Source organism: Carcharodon carcharias, chromosome 19 (assembly GCF_017639515.1).
Source record: "Carcharodon carcharias isolate sCarCar2 chromosome 19, sCarCar2.pri, whole genome shotgun sequence".
NCBI lineage: Eukaryota > Metazoa > Chordata > Chondrichthyes > Lamniformes > Lamnidae > Carcharodon > Carcharodon carcharias.
In genome coordinates, this window is record NC_054485.1 from 27,789,648 (window position 1) to 27,813,788 (window position 24,141).

Genomic DNA, 24,141 nt, shown 5'->3' on the forward strand with positions numbered 1-24,141 from the left:
CTGGCTTCTTGAGCATTCCAGAGTTTAATTGCTTCACAATTGCAACAGACAGAATTTTTAAAAATTATTTTCCATGATCAAAGTGTTTTTATGTGTGAGGTCAGTGTGTTTTCTTACCCGCAGAGTGATATGTCCCAATTTGTATTATACCAGCAGCAAGCTTTTGTGAATTCAAAAATAAAGAAAATAAAATGGTCGCCAGGTAGAAGGATGGAGTTGGTTGTAGGGAAAGGCATTTGCGGTCAGGATCAAAAATAAGTCACTGCATTACTCATCACTTGGGCATGAGCTGACATTACTAATGCTTCCAAATGACAGAGGGGGAAAAAGTCCATCATCTTCGCTCTGGCATATAATTCATATTTTTCAAATTGTTCAAAGTAGCTGAAGGCAGCACCTTCAGACACACTAACCATTCTGGCAGTGATAACATTGTGAGGCAAAGAGGTGTGGGCCAGCATACATCTTTTCAGCAGTAGCTTAGGATGGAACTAAGAATATAAGAAATAGGAGCAGAAGTAGGCTAATTGGGCCCTTGAGCCTTCTCTACCATCCAAATGATTATGACTGAACTGTTTCTGTCCTTAATTCCACTTTCCTCCTTCCTCCTATAAGCCTTGACTTGCTTGCCCCAGGGATTTAAAATGCAATGTCTCACAGAAAGATTAGATGCAAATGAAAAAATAATAATTTGATTACAAGCTGGAATCATTTCAGTTTTTTGTCACAGGCCTGTAGCTTCTTAGATGAATTGATGCTGTAGCTGGAGTGGAGGTCCTGTAAAAGTAAAGGATTCTCAGTAAGTTGCGAGGCCTCTTGTAGTTGAATTGCCAGGAGGTCAGCTCTCAGGTGAAAAGGTTGGGGCAGATTCCTTCTCAAATTTTCAAGGTATAGTTTTAGATTACCTTGATTGCAGAGTTGTCTTGCAGCTGGTTCAGTGGCTTTTCAGGTGGCCTTCTATCAGTACAGCTTCTGCTATTAATTTTTAAAAGCAGGTAACAAACATGGCTGGCTTTCCAATATGACCTGTTACAAGGCCAAAGTCATTTTCTGCCAGCTTCTGACCTCATTACAAATATGGACCAAACAGCTGAACTTCAGAGGTGAGGTGAGAGAGACTGCCCTTGATATCAAAGCAGCATTTGACTGAGTGTGGAATCAAGGAGTCCTAGCAAAACTGGAGTCAATGGGAATCAGGAGGAAAACTCTCCACTGGTTGGAGTCATACCTAGCACAAAGGAAGATGGTTGTGGTTTTTGGAGGTCAATCATCTTAGTTCCAGGATATCATTGTAAGAGCTCCTCAGGATAGTGTCCTAGGTCAAACCATCTTCACCTGCTTCATCAATGACCTTCCCTCCATTATAAGATCTGAAGTGGGGATGTGCACTGATGATTGCACACTGTTCAGCACCATTCGTGACTCCTCAGTTACTGAAGTAGTCCATGTCCAAAAGCAGCAAGACCTGGACAATATCCAGGCTTGGCTGACAAGTGGCAAGTAACATTCACACCACCCAAGTGCCAGTCCATGACCATCTCCAACAAGAGGGAATCTAACCATCACCATTTGACATTCAATGGCATTACCATCACTGAATCCCTCACGATCAACATTCTCGGGGTTAATATTGACCAAACACTGAACTGGACTAGCCATATAAATACTGTGGATACAAGAGCAGGTCAGAGGTTTGGAATTCTGCAGCGAGTGACTCACCTCCTGACTCCCTGAAGCCCATCCACCATCTGCATGGCACCAGTCAGGAGTCTGGTGTAATACTCTCCACTTACCTGGATGTGTGCAACTCCAACAACACTCAAGAATTTGACACCATCCAGAACAAAACAGCTTGTTTGATTGACACCTCTTCCACAAACATTCGCTCCTTCCACCACCAACGAACAGCAGTGTGTACCATCTACCAAGGCTCCTTCAGTAGCAACTTCCAAACCCACGACTACTACCATCTAGAAGGACGGGAGCAGCAAATACATGGGAAGACCACCATCTGGAAGTTCCCCTCCAAGCCACTCACCATCCTGACTTGGAAATATATCGCTGTCCCTTCCCTGTCGTTTGGTCAAAATACTGAAACTCCCTCCCTTACAGCACTGTGGTTGTAACTACACCACAGGGACTGCAGCAGTTCAAGAAAGCAGCTTACCACAACCTTCTCAAGGGCAATTAGGCATGGGCAAAAAATGCTGGCCTAGCTATGAACGCTCACATCCGTAAGTGAATTTAAAAACATCATAGTAATGGTAAGCACAGTTCATTATGTCATACAACTACCCAACATCTGTTTAAATACTAACTACATTGATGGTTGAATAGAAACCAATATGGATTAGACCTAAACACAGAAGAAAACATAGGTGCATATTAGACACTATTGATATATGAGAAGACAATTATTAACATGTACATACTTTGCCCTCCAACTACTTTGTTATAATGACATGGCTACTTTACACAAAGCCATAAAGTCACAAACAGAAAAGAGATTTGTTGAGGGTGTAATTATACTGTGAATTAACTCACATTAATGCTTTGTTGAGTAGGAACTATTGAATAAAGCAGCATGTAAAGCAGAGGGAACATGGGCAGTTCCAGAGCAAGGGAATCATAAATGAAGCGATTTCTTTTTGAAATAACAGGAGGTTCAACTCACTAAGTGAGTTTATAGAGAATAATCTATTTTGGAAATAACTGCTATAATGTAACCATTGAATTGTCCTCAAGCTCTAGTATGAAGCTGCTTGTGGGGAACATTAAAGAAGCCACAAGTAAGCTGTGCACAAAAATATTGTGATATTTCTTGATTCTCTTCTGCTTCCGAAAGAGGTAGCTGAACATAAAAGTAAACTTTTAAAATAGTCATAAAGCCATTTATTTTAAGTGGGTCAATGGCTGTGCTAAAGTACTTTCAAAGGAATTTTACCTGATGCATTAATCAGTGTGCACCAGGAGAAATTAAACCATAAAGGCTTACGCTTTACTGTGCATTCTATGATATGTCCCTCTGTTTTTGAACAATTCCATTCTAGAGTGTAGACACTGAAATTACACTGTGAGCTACTGTGTCCCACAGTGTAATTTCAGAGGCTATATTTCTTCCTCAAAAGCAGACAAACTATCCTTCAATCTTCAAAGGCGAATTCTGGAACAGAGTCAGTTTGAATCTAACTGATCTCTATTTAAAGCGACTCCTGCAGTAGAAACTAAAAGCTGTTTTTCCATTATCAGTCACCATCTGTTAATTATGCTGTGGTGTGCTTGCTCTAGCCATAATATAAATATTGTCAGCAGTTGGTAGGAAATAACATTGCATTTTTCCCAAAAGTAATTTCCAAGTGAATAAAGCCATGTCATGTTGAGAGATGTGTTTAATGGATAAGTTCACAACTTGTATCTTTTGGCTTCAAATATTTATTATTTTACATAAATAAAAGATATTTATATTGACTAGGTTGGCAAAATATTGTATAATTTAACACAAATGGTACCAAACTCCATCTATGATATATATATTCATTAACAAACTGCTCTTTTATCTTTTTGATGTCGGGTTAACACAGCTGGTGTTGAAGAATTGCTTCACAGTCTGGCAATAATAATAAAAATAAGTCTGATTATGCTTCAATGAGGATATTCAGTTTTTATTCTGAGAGATTTTATAACAAAATGCACTTAGCCCATTTTATAGAGGTACTTGATTATATTTTAGTTCGAATTGAAAATGATGCATTTATGTGGATTTGGATGATGTTAAGAAGTACAGTTACACTTTGTAGAATATTTGTGAATGTATATTGGGTGTCTGTATCCAAATATTAGCTTCACTGACCATTATATCATTGTTCTCTCAGGCACATGAAATTGTAGCACATGCAGGACAGGCTGCCCATACATTCTGAACCTGTAATGTATGCAGTGCTTTGAAAGTGTGTTTCATAACCTCTCTAAAATGAACCCACTTCTATTTGTCATTTTCAGCCTCCTTTCAAAATGGGCATCATGGCGATATTTGCCATCTCTCCTCAGGTAGTACGGCTGGGCATTCTGGGCATACAGGTTTCACTGTTGCCGTCAGCTGTGGTACAGTATTACAGAACAATGGTCAAAGATCGCAGTGAGGCATGTTGGGAATGATGGCATTTTCTCTACAGGTGCCTAACATACCAGACCATTATGGGGTCTAAAGGTAAACCGAGGGTCAGTGAAACACATCACAACAGAAAATAGACTCGGATTTTAGGGAATTTGCGAAGCAACCTCATTGGTATTTGCTTGTGAGCACTTTCTAGCACTCCACTTCCCAGACCTAGGCATTCAAGGTAATTTGAAAAAAGTAGCTAATTAATCAGTATTGCTAATGGAACATAAGTAGAATTCCAAACTGAAAAGACGCTTTGTGAAGAACAAGGCTAGGATATATCCGAGGAGTACATCTTTAGGCAGAAGCTGATCCATAGGTTGTCAAGAAGGGTTTTTTGGAGTCAGCGTACTGGAATCATCCAGGCAATCCTGTCAGATGGCTCCCCAAGCAGACTGTCAAAGTCATTTGGCAGAATGCCTCGTCATCAGAACTTTCAAACAAGCGCTAAGATATAGCTTGGCTGGTGGTGAGAAAGGCCCTCCTCATCAGATCCTTCCTACACTCCCGGAGTCTTACCCCCTCTGCACATTGCCCTCAAGCTGACTGTAGTGGGGAAGAGACCATTGTTCACCTCCTTGTGGGATGTGCTTTTGCAAAGAAGGTTTGGAGAGTGATGTAGTGGTTTTTGTCCAGGTTCGTCCCGAGCAGTTCTGTGACACAGGGGTCTGTGGTCTACACTCTGTTTCCAGGCACTTACACAGAGACAAACATCAAATGCAGCTGGAGGAACATCAACTCAGTGAAAGACGCTCTTTGTTCTGCTTGAAACTTGTTGATCTTCCAGTATAAAGAGTTGTCCCCGACCAATTGTTGTAGACTAGCACATTCCAAGGTCCAGGACTACGCGCTGAGGGACGCAGTAAAGCTTGGGGCAGCTGCTGCAAAGGTGCAAAGGGGAAAGGTCGCTGTCTAAGACTTTTCTGCAATAGTGCACCGAGGGGCTGGGGATTGTATAGACCCCTCGGGCTGTATGATTCATAATGAATGTATGCAGTGAATACTAAATGTATCCTAACTGTATTGAAACACCTCAGAGTGCAACATGATCTATGTCGATAACTTGAATACCATTTCACTGTCTGTAATGACCATGTTGAAATGTCTGTAATGTTCATTGATTGTATTGAATACGATTGCACTTTTTGTGAGGGCCATTTTGAAATGTTTTGTAATGTTTCTTCAGATAGTTTATGAGTAAAGTATATTTTTCCAAAAAAAAACAGCTAGATGCTATAATGGCAGGACAAGTGATTCTCTGAAGGAATCATATTAAAAGACCTTCCATATCAGCGTCATTTCAGAGACCATTAGAATCTGATTTTGGACCATTCAAAGCTTCTCAACTTGTCCCTCACATTTTGCACAGTAAGAGCAAAAATAATACAAAAAGGATAACTCAGACATAAGTGAATGCACGAAAAGAAATTCTGTACAAGGAGTTTTAAGTACCTTTTTTTTTAATAAATGGAGATTTCCCTCTTTCCTGTAAAGCTTACATGAGAGCCAACAAGGTGATGGAAAATAAGAGAGAAATTGGGATTAAGACAAGTTAATACAAAATATACATTTGAAAGTGACAAAAAGTGTATTTAACTGGGATCTTAGATTGGTTTCAGCTTTGCACTTTATTAGTGTTGGCACTGATAAAAAGGAGCTCAACCAACAGCCATAGAGTCTATGTGCTGAGGCTGCGAGATCATGCCTGCACAGCCCATGAAATGCCAATCAAAACTGCATCTTTGCCAGCAGGGCTGTAGCATTTCAGTGGAAGCCTTAGACTCAGACATACCACTAATCCTGCCTAAACATTAATGTACACATAATGCATTTAGCACACAGACCAATAAAGGGAAAGCAGCCTTCTTAATTTGTCTTTTCTTTAAAAAAAAGTGTGAAGAAACACACTGAAGCAATGTGAATACCTTAAAGAATTTTGACATTACCTGGTTACAATTGCTTTCAACTGACTTCCAAAATCACACTGGATCAATTCCAAACCCAGAATGATTGCGTCAGTATAAAGATATGTTATGTTCAAGTTCCAGTCTAGTTTTGTTCCTAATGGCTCCTCTTCAACCTCTCATACAGATCACATAGAAAAGGACAATGCTACAAACGAATATCTTCGTCCTTTTGTTGATGAGCAACATTGGCTATGTTTTCAGTGGAGGCTATGCTCCTTCAAAATACGCGCGCCCAATGATTAAAGGCCCAGCTGGACCTCCTTTCAGGGAAGGCAAAGGACAATATATAGGTAAGGAGTAATCAGGAGGAGATTTAATGGTTTGAATCATTGTGGGAACAGCCTGTTGCTGACATTACATCAATATTTCACTGAAAGTTAGTATGTTTAATTTACTAGATAATGGCCAACATACATGAAATTCTACTTCATGAATAAAATGTAAAATGATTTTGGATATTTTCCATGTTATATAGTCTGCTTCATTTTTGGTACTTCCTGCATCAACAACATGTGCAACTTGGACTGGACACATGATACAATGAGTACTTTTTGCCATGTAAACATCACAAACAAAGCAGAAGCAAAAACATTTCAAGACAATTTTAGTAAGAAGATCTTCAATTAGTAGAAGGGAACATAACACAAGTGTGGCTTCAAATGTCTTATCTCTGTTTCTGTTCACTTATATTTACAAAGTTACCATAAACTTGATTTGCATCTCTGAGATTATAATTTTGCATATATAAATAAACAATCCTTTCAAAAAGAACTTGAGAGTTACACAAACCAGTTAGCTCCATGCTTTTTATGCAGGACGTATAGTCGGTGTTAATGTTTGCACATATAATTTATCACAGCCGGGATAAATAATTATTACATAATTGCATCACATCCCAGGGAAAGCTTGATAGTTTAGGTCAGGTAGATGCCCTGGCACAATTTTAAGTAACATCACCTACAGAACCAGACAGTGATTGCTTGCATTAACATTACAGCATTTAATATTCTTGATGCTCCTGAATGTCATTCAAGAGCTGTTAGTTATGCCAGAACCCATTACCAGTTGAATACTGCAATTTATCTCATCAGTTGCCGTGATGTAAAATGATTAAGAACTCCTGATCAGATTCCAGGATTGAGAACTGCAAACCCTGGATCTGCTTTTGTTCCAAGGCTCCTTTCTTTTCCCCTGAGAGTCCTGATACTTGCTGGAGTAGTTCCATGGATACTGTCAAGATTCTTGTATCTCTTTATATTGTGGGACTTAATTCTGAATGATGACAGGATATTTCTCCTGTGGGGATATCATTGCCAAGTTTGATTCTGATCTTACCCAATGCCAACAAACACATTTTTCAGCATGGGTAACTGAAATGCAATAAGGGATGGGATTCTTGGCTGATTTCTTGCCCCTCCGTCTCCCATCTTACAGGGCATTGAAGTTAATAGCTATATTGACCAGCTAACTCAGCACAAACCAGGGATTAAATAAACCTGCTCCAGTCAATGATAAGTTCATCCACAGAGTCGTCAAGGGAGTCTTTAACAGGGAAGACAAGCAAAAGGAGATACACAGGCTTCTCATCCTGCAGCATATACCAATGGTTGTAGTGGTTGTTATAATCTCTGAAGAGACTGATAACTTTTAAAGAGAAATTCGAACTTCTAGTTAACAGCTGAAAGAATAGCACGTCAAGATTTCACCTTTTAAAAATGTTTTGTGTATCAAATGACTAAACACTATTTTCTTTTGTAGATACTTTAAACTGTAGAGGTAAATGGTTCCTTTTTATTTATCACACATTGCACTCTGCATGGAGTTTGCAAACAGTTCACAGTTGCTCCCAGCTTCCAGTGGGTTGTTTCTTGTACTTTCCCAGCTGTGTAACCTCTAATCTCAGAACTATCTCTCACACTGAAGGTTGCACTGTAGGGGTAGAATTTTCCGCTCGTCATACGGGCACGCGCCCAACCCAAACGAGGGTTAAATGACGCACGGTGATGTCGGGCGAGCGTTGCGATGTCTTCATGCACTCGCACAATATTTCGCAAGGCAGGCACGCACATGAGGCACCAATTAAGGCCCTTGACAACCCAAATGACAGCGATTTAATGCTGCCTGTGTTTTTTTACACTTGTCACAGGGGCAAAACAGGCAGGGGGGCAGCCCACAATTTGCAAAACCTCATCCACGGACGGGATAAAAAGGGTCAGCGGCATTGTCAATGTGAGTAGTGAGGAGTTTTGGAGATAGTTTGCTGCTGGTTGCTACCCCATACTTGACAGCTTCATCTCTGTTCGGGACTTCATTCTTAGCATTTCCACGCATCATTTCAGGACTCAATGGGGTCTCCATAGCCCCCTGAGGATTTGGACCGTGTGGACCCTTCCAGGTATCAGACAGCATTCCCTCACCCTGGTAATGGGGATTGGGGTCTCCACTGGAGGCACCTCCTCTGAGGAGGAAGAGAGGGGCAGAAGGGAGAGGAGGCCAGATGTCCCAGTGCAGCTTCCAGGGGAGGGACCTGTGGGAGGAGAGGAGCTGGTACAAAAGACGCAGGGCCAGCAGGAAGTCCAAGGCGGAAGGGGCCGCTGAAGATGACACTATCCTGCTGCAAGGGTTTACAGGCGGCGATGCAGCTACCTCAATATGTCCAACGTGCAATGCCAAAGGAGGCTCAGTCTTCAAGTGGCCTCCATTTGTCAGTTGATTGGGCCTGAAATCAGCTCCAACTGTGTGGCTGGACACCCCATCCCAGTGGCTCTGAAGATCACAGTGGCCCTCAACATCTATGCCTCCAGCTCTTTCCAAGGGTCAATGGGGGATCTTTGTGGAGTGTCCCAATCAGCTGTCCACAGTTGTGCCAAGCTGGGGACAGAAGCTCTGTTCAGGTGGGTATTGACTTTCATTCATTTCCACATGGATGAAGCCAGCCAGACTGAGTGAGGCAAAGGCTTTGCAGTGATTGCTGCATTCCCCCACATTCAGAGTGCCATAGACTGCACACATGTGGCCATCAAGGTGCCAGCAGGTCAGCCGGGGGCCTTCATCAACAGGAAGGGCTTCCACTCCATGAACATGCAGATAGTATGTGACCACAAGATGCGGATTCTGCAAGTCTATGCAAGCTACCCTGGCAGCTCCCTTGACGCTTACATCCTGAGACTCCCAGATGCCGAGGTTCTTCAGTGCTCCAGCCCGACTGGATGGATGTCGGCAAGGTGACAAGGGCTACCCCTTGAAAAGGTGGCTCATGACACCTCTCTGCCACCCAAGAACAGAGGCAGAGCAGCGGTACAACAAGAGCCATGTCTCCACAAGAGCGGTGGTAGACAGAACCATAGGTCTTCTCAAAATGCCCTTCCGATGCCTGGACCATTTAGGGGGCGCGCTGCAATACCCCCCAGATCGCGTGTCACTGATAGTGGTTGCATGTTACGCTCTCCACAATCTGGCATTGGCAAGGGGGGCCCACTGGAGGAAGAGGATCTTGATGCAGCTCCACAGACCACAGATGATGATGAATCCAGTAGTGAGTCAGAAGAGGTGCACAGTGAGGAGAATGCTGAGGGTGTGGAGCCGGACGTCGGTAACCTCCATGGAGTCAGGGACACCAGGGATGCCTTGATTCAAGGCTCCTTCAGCTAGGCTCCAAATAAGCACCACCACTTCATGCCAGGGTTGCTGGCACCACCCTGGATCTCAGGAATGACCCTTTCCATTCCCTCCCAAGATACACTCAGTGCCTCTGCAATAAAATTTCGACCCACCCATGTCCAGCCTTACACACTGGCATATCCTGCACCTACAAAACAAATGAAACATACTCAGGCCAATAATACAAAAAAAATGTAAATATAATGTTGGCACTCACAGATTACGAACAGAACAATATCAGGTGTTGATGGTCACACCATTAGAAAAAGGGAGAAAAAAATGGAAGAACAAAAGATCACCCATGACCAGCCCCTCTTGTGCTTAATTTGCTTTAAACTTATGTTTGCAGGTGCTATGTCTAGATGCTCCCCCATTGCTGGCACCGGCATCTGAGACAGTTTGCTGACTCTGCTGTCCTGTTGGCCTTGATGACCTTGGCAGTCGTCCTCTGGCCAGTGGAGCCTGTGCTGGCCCCACCTGGGAGGGAGCAGCCAGTACCACAGGGCAGAATTTTGCCTTTGATGGGCAGGCAGGCCCCACCGGCTCGACAGTTGGTGGGCAGTCAATCGCTGCTGCTGAAACGGGCCCCGCCGCCATTTTGAGTGGTTGGGCCATTTAAGGCCTGCTCAGCGGGCTGCCCAACAGGAAGTGCTCTGCGCTTCCTGTGCAGGGGGGAGGGATTCCCCAACTGTCAAAGTGCGCACATGCGCACGAAAGAGTGCACAGCTCCCTGAGACTAAGTGCTGTCTCAGGGAGATCAGTGAAAGGTTTGTTAACTTCAAAAATAGAAAATGTTATACGAGATGGGACATGTTAATAAATGTCACATAAACTTTATTAAAGTTTTTTAAAACAGACATGAAACCTCATCCCGCCAGTGGATGAGGTTTCGTGTTTTTTCAGAAGCCCGCTGGGGCTCCTGGCCTGCCCACCAGCCTTAAGGTTGGACGGGCAGGACCTTTAATTGGCTTTAATGATCCTGTCAATGGCCACAGCTGTCATCTCCCCATTCACCGCAGCCTCATCAGATGCCACGGTTACTGGCAGAGAGGCAGATGAGCGGTCAGCGGCTGTCTTCCCGACCGCTCCCACTCGCCCCCGCCAAGCCCACCCGATGAGGGCCAAATTCTGCCCTAGATTTCTTTCTTTAGCTCCAAGCAAGGCAAATCCCCTCCAGCCTCCTTTAACTCCTTACAAACTCAGTTTTCAATCTGAATGTGAGCTCCCACCTCCATTCTGCATGGTGAATGATAAAGTCAGCATTTTCTCTGCTTAAGGTGCAGGCCTGGCAGCTTCTACCTTTTACTCTCACTACTTCTCAGATGGCTGTTGACCAAACAATTACAAAACTGAGACAGTTGTCTGTCTGCGAGTTTTTGGGAAGCCTATAAACTGTTCTCAAAATGGCTTCCTCTGTTGTCTTCATAAACACATTAGCTTTTTTATTCATTCATGGGATGTGTGCATCACTGGCTAAGCCAGTGTTTATTACCTGTCCCAAATTGCCCTTGAGAAGGTGATTTCAGAGGGTGTTTTAAGAGTCAGCCATATTGCTGTAGATCTGGAATGTTATGACTGGGATGGGAGGAGTGCACGAATTATGAAGCACTATCCCCACCACTCCGCAGGCCATACCATTATTTTAAATGTTTAATTTTCTTACCAAAATGGCCAATTGTTTACCTATATCTCTAGTACCCAGAAAAAAAGAGACTCTGACCAGACTTCTTTCAAAAACTCAGAATGATTAATTTATTTTAAAACAAAACTTCTTTTAACAAGTTGCAAGTACTGATTAACACACAATTCTAATGGGAAAGTACAACTATCTGTCTCTTCCTAAAGCATTCCCCCAGCACACACACAGACGCACACACAGACAAGCAAAGGACAAACAGATAGAGACTCTCTGCAGAGATGGGTTTTGGAGGATGGGCGTTATAAAATAAAGGATAAAGTCCACAGGGTCTCGACGGTGTCGACCTGGAGTTCTCTCATGTGAAGATGGGCCACTGGTCACAGTGGATGCCTGGACATTCTCACCACTGGTCTCAGCTTTGCAGGTTCAGATGCAGACTAGTTAAACTCAGGTGCGGGTTCTCTGGCTACAGGTTGATAGCCACACACAATTTTAGGCAAGGTAGAGAGAGAGAGGGAACCAGTCAAGGTAGCCTTCTTTCCTCAGCTTGGTCTCCAACGAGACTGCCCCAGAAAACAAGCAGGTTCACAACTTAAGTTTTTTCTCACTCCCTGTGATTGCCTTTTGCCTCCAGACTTTTCATTAGTTTAAGTTCTTTGCAGTTCAACCCAAACAAACAACTCCTTCTCAAGTACCCTATAGGTCAGGTGATTTCTTGGAAGAGGCCTGCTTGTTTACAGTTCCAAGGTGAACTTATGACTTTTTTAAAAAAAAATTCCAGATTAGCATCCACATGTCTAGATAATGCCAAATTCTTCCGTTTTGTAAAAGAAAATTTCAGTCTTGAGAGATACAATTCTAACAGGAGTGAAATGTAGGCCAGAGCAAGGTAAGGACTGCAAATTTCTTAGTGAAGCAGATGGGTTTTAACAACAATCAGCAATGGTTTCATGGTCACCATTAGGCTTTTAATTCCAGATTTTTATTGGATTCAAATCCCACCATCTGTCCTGGCGGGATTCAAACCGGGTCCCCAGAGCATTACCCTGGGTCTTTGGATTTCTAATCCATTGACAATATCACAACGCCACCATCTCCCCTTGTATCTAAGTAGAAATGCTAATTAGTTATCCTTCATCCCAACGTAATTAAATCTTAGAAACAAATGGATATTTTACAGCCCAAGCTGTTCACAAATTAATGGGCCTCAACTTCCAAGTTCCCGGCATTGGATTGTGGGGGTACCCCAAAGACACGCTGAGGAATCCCCTTCGGAAGTTCACGGCTAAAATTTACACTGCAATTGCCCAGAAGTGCAAACTTCCCCAGGGGAATTGCCCTGCACTGGGAGCCATCTGAAAATGTGAGTTAAATCGCAAACTTCAGATGGTTCCAACTGGGTTACACCAATAATTACCCAGAAAAAGTTAGAAGAATTAAAGCCACTTCTAACTTCCGGGTAACTTTTGTACAGACCCGTACTGACACCCACGGAATTCCCCCAACACACCACCACCACCACCAACCCCCACCCACCCACCCCCCACCATCGACACATCCAATGGACTCCCCCCAGCCTCTGACTGCCCCTTCCCCCCAGGGACTCTCCCACACCCCTGACTGCCCAGAGGTCTCCCCTCAAACACCAGCTATCCCACCCTTGGGACTGCTCCACACTTCCCAGCCCCACAGTGGTCTCACACTACCCCCCAACCACAGGATTTCTCCCCGGACTGGAATGCTGGACCTCTCAGATTAAAAGCCTGATGCACGACTGACAAATCTACATGATCTCCGCCAGCCAGCTTTCCCATGGATTAACAAGAGGCATCCCAACCTTTATCTTTGCATTTCCTTCTTTGGTAATTCACTTTCTATAGGACATTTCAATCACAGGCAGACCAGCAGCCCTCCCTTTGGCTTCATTTCACAAATCTCCAAACTTGCACCAACCACTCTCTACTTACCAGTGACGTGTGATGTGACAACTGATGTCACCCAGGTATCTCCTCTCCCATCAGGCCCGATGCCCGATCTGACCCAATCCAACCCTAGGCCTGACAGCCCCCACCCCGGGGGCCTTCACCACTACACCCTCTCCCCACCTCACCACAGGCCTGACCCAACCACACCTAGTTCCCCCGAGACTTGACACACTCCCCCAAGGATAAACGTCCCCCTCTCACTGAGGCCTGGCACCCTCCATGTCGAGGCTTGACCCCCCCCTTCCAAGGCCTGACCACCCCCCATGCAGGCCCGACCTGACCCCCACCCACACCCCCCCGACCTACCTGGACCTCCAACCCCCTCTGGAACTCCAACCCCCCCCCCCTGCCTACCCCCCCAAACCCTATCCACTTATCTTAGACACTTACCTTCTCCCTGGCCTGTCAAGGACCTTTAAATTCAATGGACCTTTTAAGTTTACCTTGTCTACAGCAGCTAGTGCCATAAAAAGTGGGCACGGCCTCCGTCCCTTTGACTGTCCTGGACTTTAACGCTGGGCCTCAAGGACCCGTTACACTGCTTGGATCTCACCCGGCTTGAGTTGGTAATCAGGTGAGGTAGGATTGAAAAAATTTCACGTAAGTAATTGGCCATGGATTGGCAATCCAACTCTGATTGCCACTCCGAGGAAGTTCAGGTCCAATAGCTATAACACCTTTCTGGGACTTTGGGAGACTTCGGGTCTACTCATTATAGATTCAGAAACTGCTGTGATCTGACCCTTTACATCTACCCTACATTTAAAGTTACAGTCTCAAAATATAGTAATCTTATAAAGCAGAAGGTACAATCCTAAAATATAAAAATGTTATTGCCCTCACAATTATAACATTGTGGACCTGATATGTTTGGCATCGAAATAGGGAACTGAAGTTAATTAAGGGAATCTTACTTTGTGGGCAACATCTGCCCCCATCGGGGTGGGGGGGTGGGATGTGCGGGAGTGGGCGCAGGCGGACGGGTTCCCGATCAGTGCCCCCAGTTTGGAGCATGCTGCTATTTTACATGGGCAGGCCAATTAAGGCCCGCCCAGCATGATGTCCGCCAGGAGCTATGCACTCCCTGTGCAGGCGAGTGGGATTCCCTGAGCCAGAAGTGCGCTCTCGCACAGATCTCCCTAAGGCAAAGTGCCGCCTCAGGGAGATGGGCTCAGATTTGAACCTTCAAATAAAGATGAGAAAAAAATTTCGCTGCCATGTGCCCTCATGGGACACCGTCACATGAGTTGGGACATGCCCTTAACTTTTATTTTGAAATATTCTGAGATTTTTAAATCACTCATGAAACCTCATCCCGCCCGTGGTTGGACGGGCAGGTCCATTAATGATTTCAATTCATTTTTTAATGGCCTTAATAGGCCGTTGTCAGGTCGGCGGGCGTGCAGCTGACTCAGCTGCGCGCCTGCCGCCCTGAAAATCTAAATGACACAGGATGACATCAGGACGCATGCTCGACATCACTCCATCCCATTTTACGCATCGGCGAGCGGGCCCCGCCCCCTGCTCGCTGAACAGAAGATTCTGCCCTGTGTTTTAATTCCAAATAGCTATGTTGAACTATTTGCAGCAACAAATGAACACGCCTAGAGAAGATGTACTCATGTGGGAATGCTGAAGACAGCAAACAAAAGTTAAAAGCAGTAGAATAATTTAATTATGTAAAGAGATCAGTATCTAAAACCTGCACACTTCCCTACGCTATGATACTAATGGAGAACAAAAATACCATTCTTGCACCAGTACAGCGCGAGTTGAAATGTCCAGCGCTCTCTGAAAATCACTGGGGACAAGTTAATATGCAACAGTTGTTGAAGATTAAATGAACATAATTGAGAAATGCAGAGGTCAGTAGCCACTTAAAGATTTCTGACCTTAGCTCCACAGGGTACGGTAAAATTCTTCCTACTGTTGTGTGTATGTAATTAGAAGTTTATGTTTTTATTTCACTTGTGCCTTAAATTAAAATAGAATAACAGGTTGTAGTTAACTTTCTCCATAAGGAATACTGTTGTTGGCCCAGTAGGTTAAGGGAATAAATAACTGAGCCATATAGACTAGGAATGTTTTAGTTTCAATAACTGGCCTGAGTTGAGTCGCCTTTTCTCACAGGGGCAGGGATAGAGCAATGCTTATGTGCCTTACAATGGGACTCAGCACTTCTAGATCAGGAGGGGAAGACTCAGCAACTGCCCCTATCGCTCCTGATCATGCCTGTTCATTGGTGAGATGAAGCTACACACGCCAGTCCATAACATAACACCCCCTTCTCCTGCTAAAGTATCATTCATCTGAACTGCTGCAACATCATTACATTCGACATATGCAAGTGTTTTCTGATGGAAATTACATTTCCTGCAATTCTTTCTTGATTCAATAAAGTAGGCGACCACCTATAGGAAGTGCGAGTTTATGGGCATTGGGTAAAGACAGGATTGGCTTGGGAAGGGAGATTTTGCAGTCAAGTTCTCCGCATACAGTCTTGTCAAGACTTCATTTAGATGGTCATTTAGGTGGGAAACTGGGCCTCAGCAACACTTTCATTACAGGAAGTGATGTGAAAACGTGGCAGGAGAAAGCAAATGCTGTTGCTAAATAATAACAAATTTATCTTTTAGCACAGTATTAACAGAAGGAAAATGGAAACAATTTGGTTTGGTTTGTGCTATTAAGATTCATGCTGTATGACTGTGCTTTGTCAGTTAAAATAGCATAGTATTGTTATACATTCATGGCACTTTTTGATTCTTCATATAAATACACATGGATAGAAATATATTAAATACCATAGGATGCTTATATTTTAGCAAAATTAATCTGCTTTGAAAACAAAAGGCAAGAAAGAAAATTTGATGAACGGGCATGCCTTACAAATCAGGAATAAGTATTATGCACTAATAGTTCTGAGATCAGGAAGCCACACATGAGAAGTAAGAGATACTGTTTAAAAATATGCTCTTGCTTTCCATGATACTGAGGCCCCAGATCATGAGAATCCCAGGACTAAGTGCTGAAATCTTTTACCTATTGAGAAATCCCAGAGGAAGGACAAATTCCATAGTGAGGATATTACCAAGGGCAGGATTTTATGTCCCGTCCGCCTGCCCCCCCACTCCCCCCCCCACCTCCCCCCCCCCCTCCCTCCGACCCGATCGGGCATAAAATCACAAGCGATGGCGTCGGGCGAGCGTCCCAACATCATCATGTGATCTTTCATTCGGCGGGCGCACACGAGAGTTGGCAGCACAACCACCGACAATTAAGAGGCCTATTAAGGGCCTTAAGCAGGTAATTAATTTGTAGTTTTAGCCACCGATCCAACTGTTTGGGGAAATAAGCCAGGCAGTCTTTGGATTTTTTATGAAACCTCATCCACGGACAGGATGAGGTTTCCAGAAGTAATTAAAAATAAATTTAAAAATTTAAACATCATTTTAAACATGTCCCTCTTCACGTGACTGAGTCATTAAAATGATTATTTTCGTGTCCACAATTCTTCAGCTCCCTGAGGCAGCTTTCAGTGCGTGGTCCCCTGCGCATGTGCAGACTTCTGCGCTTGCCCTCATCCTGCCCCTACCCAGGCAGCGCTGAGCTCCTCAGCCTGCGTTTCACACTGGCTGCCCTGACAACAGGAAATCCTGCCGAAAGATTCAAAATTCTAAGAGCGAACTCAGTGTTAACTAGGAAATAAGAACGAGTTAAGGTTGGGTTTCCTAACTCGGTAGGTTTTGGGAGGGACACAGGACTGAGAAAGGGAAGGAAATTGTACCTTTTTGGGAATGGATGAGTTGGACTTGGAGACTGGTAATGAAGCTCCAGAAACTATGCATTGTAGAAAGCAGGAAACAATACTAGAAAGCAAGCTCAGATCGTGTTCCTCATACGCTAGGGTTTGAGCATTACAGAAATTGGCATTGTGGCCGGGAACTTCATATATTAGAATGAACTATTGTAGGAAACACGATTGAGATGAGGAACTTGTTCATGAATCAGATATCAGAATCCACACATGGTAGAAAATGGCCCAAAACCTCACATAAAACTAGGCAGACATCACAGAATAGGGTTACTGAGATCGTAAATCAATTAACAAAATGTATTAATATACCAGTAAGACTAGGTGAGAAATCTGTTCTACTGAGGAAACCATCAGCTTTTACTTTGAATTTTACCTTGAACAGAAACAAATTTAATTGCTTGACTGGAATAATGTCAGCAGTATAATGAAGGCTGAAAGACATGTATTTGATCCAAGCATAATTATAACTGAAGCATAGAATTCCATTTACCTTTCCCATTCACGTCCATTACGTTGAAAGGCTGATCCAAATATAACATTTCTTGGCAAACCACATATTTATCGGGGCTTAGTTATATTTAGATAATTCATATGAAGGAATGATTGATGGGACCACATACTCCACTTTGGCATCCAATCTTCTCTTACAGCACTAAGAAACATTTCCCAGTTTTAAGGAATGTTAGTTGGTTTCCTGAGCACTCTGTAGGTTGCATATTTGGAAGGTCAGTTAAAAAGGGTTCTTCACTTACTTGAAGATGTAGCTTTGATGAGCTGTTTTTAAAAACAAACTTAAATTAGAATTCTGTTCCGTGCCTTCGCTATCACTGTTGTGACTCATGTCTCAAAATGTGCCATAGAATGAAATATAAATTCTGCATCCATAATTCAAGGCCTACCATAAGAGACTTGGAAAAACTTGCTCATAATTCTGAGTGGAAACTTCAGCTTTCATTTGCTGTTAAAGGATTATTTCTTCCTTTTTTGAGCCATTTTCATTTATTCCCTCTGCTCCTGAGGCGTCAGAATATTGCCATATGGAACAATTCCCAAAGGTTCTTCGAATACCTTGCACAGTTCTCTTTTCTAATGTGTGTCAGCTATCGTCCCATCACAGCCACTAATCCTCGTGTCACTTGATAGCCGTATATTAAACTTCCAGCAATCGCTATATTGATTTCAAAGCTGACAACTTCACTGAGACCTGCAATGTGGGGGTTGTCAGTGGAATTTCTGGAGGTAAGTGTATGCTGCCTCTGGCTAGTTGAGGGAACTGTGGGAGTCCATTCCATCTAAACAAAACCCAAATAAAATACTTAAATGCCATATCCCATCTCTGCTGCTGCAGTTATGTTTTGTTTTGTCGTGCAACCATATTGTGAGCTGGCAGATCAGCAACAAATCAGAGACTGATACATTTCTAGATAGTAATAACATCAAGGGATATGTGAATAGCAATGGAAAATGGCATTAAGGTAAAGGGTCAGCCATGATCTAGTTGAATGCTGGAGCAGACTTGAGAGGCTGAATGGCCTATGCCTGCTCCTATGTTGCTGTGTTTCAACATCTACTGATTTTGCTGGCAGGGTAATGAGTGTTCCTCGAGTGAACTAAGACATGTTGGGAAAAGGAAGAACAATTGGCAGTGTACAGCAACTTGGGGTGGAGTGGGGGTAATGATCCCAAGAATGAAAGGCTTAACATATGAGGACCGTTTGAGGACTCTTGGTCTATACTCAATGGAGTTTAGAAGGATGAGGGGGGATCTGATTGAAACTTACACAATATTGAAAGGCCTGGATAGAGTGGACGTGGGGAAGATGTTTCCATTAGTAGGAGAGACTAGGACCTGCGGGCACAGCCTCAGAGTAAAGGGAAGACCTTTTAGAACAGAGATGAGGAGAAACTTCTTTAGCCAGAGAGTGGTGAATCAATGGAATTCATTGCCACAGAAGGCTGTGGAGGCCAGGTCATTGAGTGTATTTAAGACCGAGATAGATAGGTTCTTGATTGGTAAGGGTATCAAAGGTTATGGGGAGAAGGCGGGAGAATGGGTTGAGAAACGTATCAGCCATGATTGAATGGCGGAGCAGACTCGATGGGCCGAATGGCTTAATTTCTGTTCCTAAGTCTTATGGTCTTATGGTCATATGGGTGGTTTGATTATCCAATTCTTTCTATTTTCTACTGGGCGGACCATTCATTATTATGGATAATCAAGATGACACTGTAGTCAAGCATGCATAAAGTGTATGGCAGATTAATTAAGTATAACTAATATTTTATTTGTCTTACTAAGGGTGAAGGACATTTGTAGAACTGTGCATATTTTATCATAGAATAAATTGTATCTAGAGTTTGGAAAGAAATTTTTGATGGGTGCAAAGGCCTTTTCAATTATCTATTTTCTGAAGAGTAGATAGGGCATGCAACGTTCCTTTTATTATTTACATCCAATGTTCTTATATATCATTGACTGAAATTAGGAGATTACTCTTTTTATATTTTTATATAAACTGCAATTTTGTAATTTTTCCCTGACTATTTTTCTCCCTTCTGCTCAGAAGTATTGAATTTTTACTGGTACAATTCCATGGATGTCAGTCTCTCGCCAGTAACTTGCCCAAGTGGCTGAGCCGTAATGGTTTATGTTGAGAAGCTATCTTATCCCTAAAGTTGTACATAATCCAGTCGTCAACCAATAGCAACACACACATGCATTTCCAGCAGGTGGTACTGGATAGCAATAAGGAGAGAAATCATTGACTTAAATAAAAAAAAACAGAACATGCTGGAAGTACTCAGCAGATCTGGCAGCATCTTTGAAGAGAGAAATTGAGTTAATTTTAGCCGCCCTCTGGAGGTGGGCTGGGAAGCAGGAGAGCTGGTAAAATGGTGATGGAAGGCATCGGGAGGACAGCCCAATGTTTTCCTGCCACCACGGTCTGTTACCAGCAGCGGGGCCTCAGCAGTGCAGCCACCCATAGGGTGACCAATTAAGACAGTTAAGAGTCCAATTAATGGTAACTTCCTACCCCTTCAGCATTTTACCAGTGTCAGGAGGTGCTGCCGCTGTGTGGGGAGACAACCAGGTCAACCCTGGCGGCAGGTTCCTGGGAGGAGGGGCGGCTCCTATTTGCCTCCTCCATGGCCCATGGATGCAGCTACAGTGACGCTGTTGGAGGGTTCATCCCGCCAATCTGCTGCCTGCCTATCTCCAGCACAGTTCAAAAAAACTTACCGTGTTTTCAAGGACTCAGCATGGGTGCCCTCTCCTTCCTGCAGCCTCAGCAGCAGCCACCTCTGTCCAACTCAATTGGATAGTGGTCCTAGCAATGGCTCTTAATTGGCTGCCACCAGTAAAATGCCACTCAGCGTCCAGCCACCCACTCATACAGACTCAGGTCTCACTTGGGCCCCAACGACGGGGACTAGTCACCTTTATATAAAGTTCAGCTCAAAGTTTTAGGTCTGCGACCTTTCATCAGAACTGGAAAAAGTTAGAAATACCATAGGCTTTGAGCAAGTGAAAGAAGGGAGGATGAGAAGAGGAACAACAAGGAAGGTTTGTGATAGGGCAGAGGGCAGGAGAGGTTAAACAACAAAAGGTTTCATGGTGCAAGAGAGTGATAATGTAACAAGTAAGGAAATGAAAGATATGTCTTGAGGATGGTAGCCATCCTAACACAAATAAAGTAATTAAGAAAAGACCAAACCAGCAAAGAAACGTGAAACAAAATGGGGCTGTGTTGAATCCAGAAGACTGTAAAGTGCCTAGTCAAGAGGTGAGGTTCTCAAGTTTGCGCTGAGCTTTATTGGAACACTGCAGAAGGCCAAGGACAGAAGGACAGCATGGGAACAACATGGAGAATTGAAATGGGAGGCAAGTGGAAGTCAGTGATGATACGGATTGAATGGAGGTGTTCCAGAAAACAGTCACCCAGTCTGCGTTTGGTCTGTTGCGAATAGAAAAGACCAGATCATGAACAGCAAACACAGTATATTAAATTGGAAGGAGAACAAGTAAATTGCTGTTTCGCCTGAAAGGAGAGTTTGGGGCCTTGGACAGTGAGAAGAGAAGTGGTAAAAAGGCTGGTGTTGCATCTCCTGTGCCTGCATGGAAAAGCGTAGTGGGAAAGGAAGGTGATATGGAGAGTGACTGAGGAGTGAACCAAGGTGTCGCTGAGGAAAATGAACTCGTCGGAATGCTGAGAAGGGAGGGACGAGAAGATGTATTTGGCAGTGGCGTTATGCTGGAAGTGGTGTAAATGGAGGAGGATGATCTGTTGAATATGGAGGCTGGTGGGGTAGAAAGTGAGCATGGTCCTTTGAGGGAGAGAAAGGGGTGAAATCAGAAATGCATGAAATAGAATAAACACAGTCGAAGGCTTGCCAACCACAGTGATCCAGGACAGAAGAGGCACCTGCTCATTGCCGGAAGAAAGTTCTGAAAATGGCTGCTTAGCTCACAGATCTTTTACTGTAACAATCTAACCTCACTTTCCTGACATCATAAACAAACAAAACACGACAGGAAAAATGCATTCTAAAATGAAATGAAGTGGAACGTTGCTATTAGGAGGAACCACAGAGAAGCTTTGAGGTAAGCAACAAAAGAGTTGCAGATTTCTGACCAAAGAAGAACTGTGTTGTTATGCCTATAGTAAGTGACTTTCGTTGCTTGTCAACCCATCAAAGCTGTAAGGTAGGTCACCCCTGGTTATTGTATGGAATTTTCCAGCCTAGCACTTCCTACATGCATAAATCTACATCATGGTGCCATCTACATCATGGTGCCATGTTTAGATTTGAGTTTTCCTGTTGAAAGGGGGAAATTTACAACACATCAGGTAAAATTCTGTATGAATTTAGCTTTCCATTATTATTCTAACTGAATATTTAAAATGAGCCTTAATTGACTTGAATGTGTTTGTTGCTTCATTCATAAAATATTGGATGGCTATGAAGCAGCAATGATGTGTTAGAAATGAGAAAGGGAGCAGTGTAGATTAAATATAGAGTAATGCTATCCTGATGTATATTGTTTAGTCTTGTCTATTGATTGACCCAGCTGGAAAAAAAAATCAAAGAAATCTGTTTTATAGCACTTCACATAACTACCTGAATCCTGGATGCCTCATATTGGAGTTATTGCAAAGAATTTGGACTCTACTTACTGTGGTAATGGCAGGAAAAACAAGCTGCAATAGTACTTCTGCAATATTGTTTCAAAGAAATTTTTGCAATTTTTATGGTGCCCAGCTTTCACAATCTCAGGACATCCCAAAGCACTTTACAGCCAATAAAGGACTATTGAAGTATTCACTGTTGTAATGTAAGAAATGCAGCAACAGAATTGCACACAGCAAGCTCCCACAAACACCAATGTCCATCTGTTTCTGTGGTGTTGACGGAAGATTAAATATTGGCCTGGGCACCAGGGATAACTCCCCTGCTCTTCTTTAAAATAGTGCTGTGTGCTCTATTATGTCCATTTGAGAGAGCAAATGCAGCCTCACTTTAACATCTCACTCAAATGATGGCACCTCTGACAGTGCAGTGCTTCCTTGGTACTGCACTTGAGTGTCAGCCAAGATTGTGCTCAGGTCCTGCAGTGGAACTTTAATCCACAGCCTTTTGACTCAGGCAACAATGTTACCAACTGAGCATATGGCTGCCACGTAAAACGTTCATACCATAAATTACTTCTTTTGCAGCACAGTCGTTTCCAAAGGATCTCGTCATCTTGTCTGAGACATGGAACCCTTCCGCCTTATTTTAATGTCTGCTTCAATGTGCCCACGTTTTAACTGTTTTAAAAAAACTATTCTGGCTGCCTGGATTACCAAAAGGAAACTGAACACTGAAAAAAAATGGTCATTTCAAAATCATGCTACCCGTTGGAAACAATGTGCAGTTTACAACACAGTCGGAAATGCAATGACATCAGTCAGGTCTCAAATCACCCCATTCACATGGGAAAATTACATCAGTGCTCTTGTCAGCCTGTTGTGGATTTTGATTCAATATTAACACAATATGGGCTCTGAAAATGACAGCCCACACATTCTAGGTAGCTTAAAGATCCAGGGTTTCCTCAGGACAAAATGTGCTTATTGTCCAGGGCTGGACAAGGCAGCTTCCTTCAGTAACACTGACTTCACAGGAAACTATTTGGCTTATTGATCTTTTGTGATGGAGCCACGAAAAAGCCACGTCTGCATTCTTCTGCTTTGATTTCAGTCTCACACCACAACATCATCCCAGTTGGTGTCTGCTCCAGCACAAAGGGATTTGGAAGATTTTACAGCTGCCAAAAGCATATCTTGTTCCACAACATTTTTTTTTCACCCACCATCCCTCCACTTGTCCATCTGCATTGGATCCTTGTTCCCCAACGCCTCAAATTCAAAATTCACATCCAGGTGATCGAATCCCATCACAACCTTGTCCTCCCTATTTCTGCAACACGCCAAACACTCTGTTATCCTCTAACACCAGAATCTGAAAAGTTGGCGCGTCTCACAGTTATGTTTTATTTGTCTTTGGCAAAGAATGTTTGAAAGCACTTTTGCGTGAGGTCTTGGTCCTGCGAATTGGTAGATTTTTAATCTGATTTGCCAATGTTTTGACAATATGAAATTTGAACCAACCATGTGAAAGTAACAAATTTGCACCTTGACACAACATCTGAAGTGTGATAAGTAAAACACAGGCCATGTTCATAATAATGTGATGCACTATTGCACATGGTCAGTTAAAGACTACCTGGTTTTCTGTCAATCAAGTGATTTCATGTAATATATTATAAAAACAAAAAAACTGCGGATGCTGGAAATCCAAAACAAAAACAGAATTACCTGGAAAAACTCAGCAGGTCTGGCAGCATCGGCAGAGAAGAAAAGAGTTGACGT

The 24,141-nt window shown here is 43.2% G+C and overlaps 1 protein-coding gene across 5 annotated transcripts in view; it reads left to right on the forward strand.

Moving 5' to 3' along the window:
- The window catches only part of col8a2 (collagen, type VIII, alpha 2), a 416,640-nt gene that overhangs the window by 318,684 nt on the left and 73,815 nt on the right, over nt 1-24,141 (forward strand). For all 5 annotated transcript variants that reach the window (XM_041212892.1, XM_041212890.1, XM_041212889.1 and 2 more), the window contains one exon: nt 6,251-6,416. In XM_041212892.1, the coding sequence (XP_041068826.1) occupies nt 6,269-6,416 (148 nt within the window). In that variant the 5' untranslated portion in view covers nt 6,251-6,268. The remainder of the gene's footprint in view (nt 1-6,250; nt 6,417-24,141) is intronic.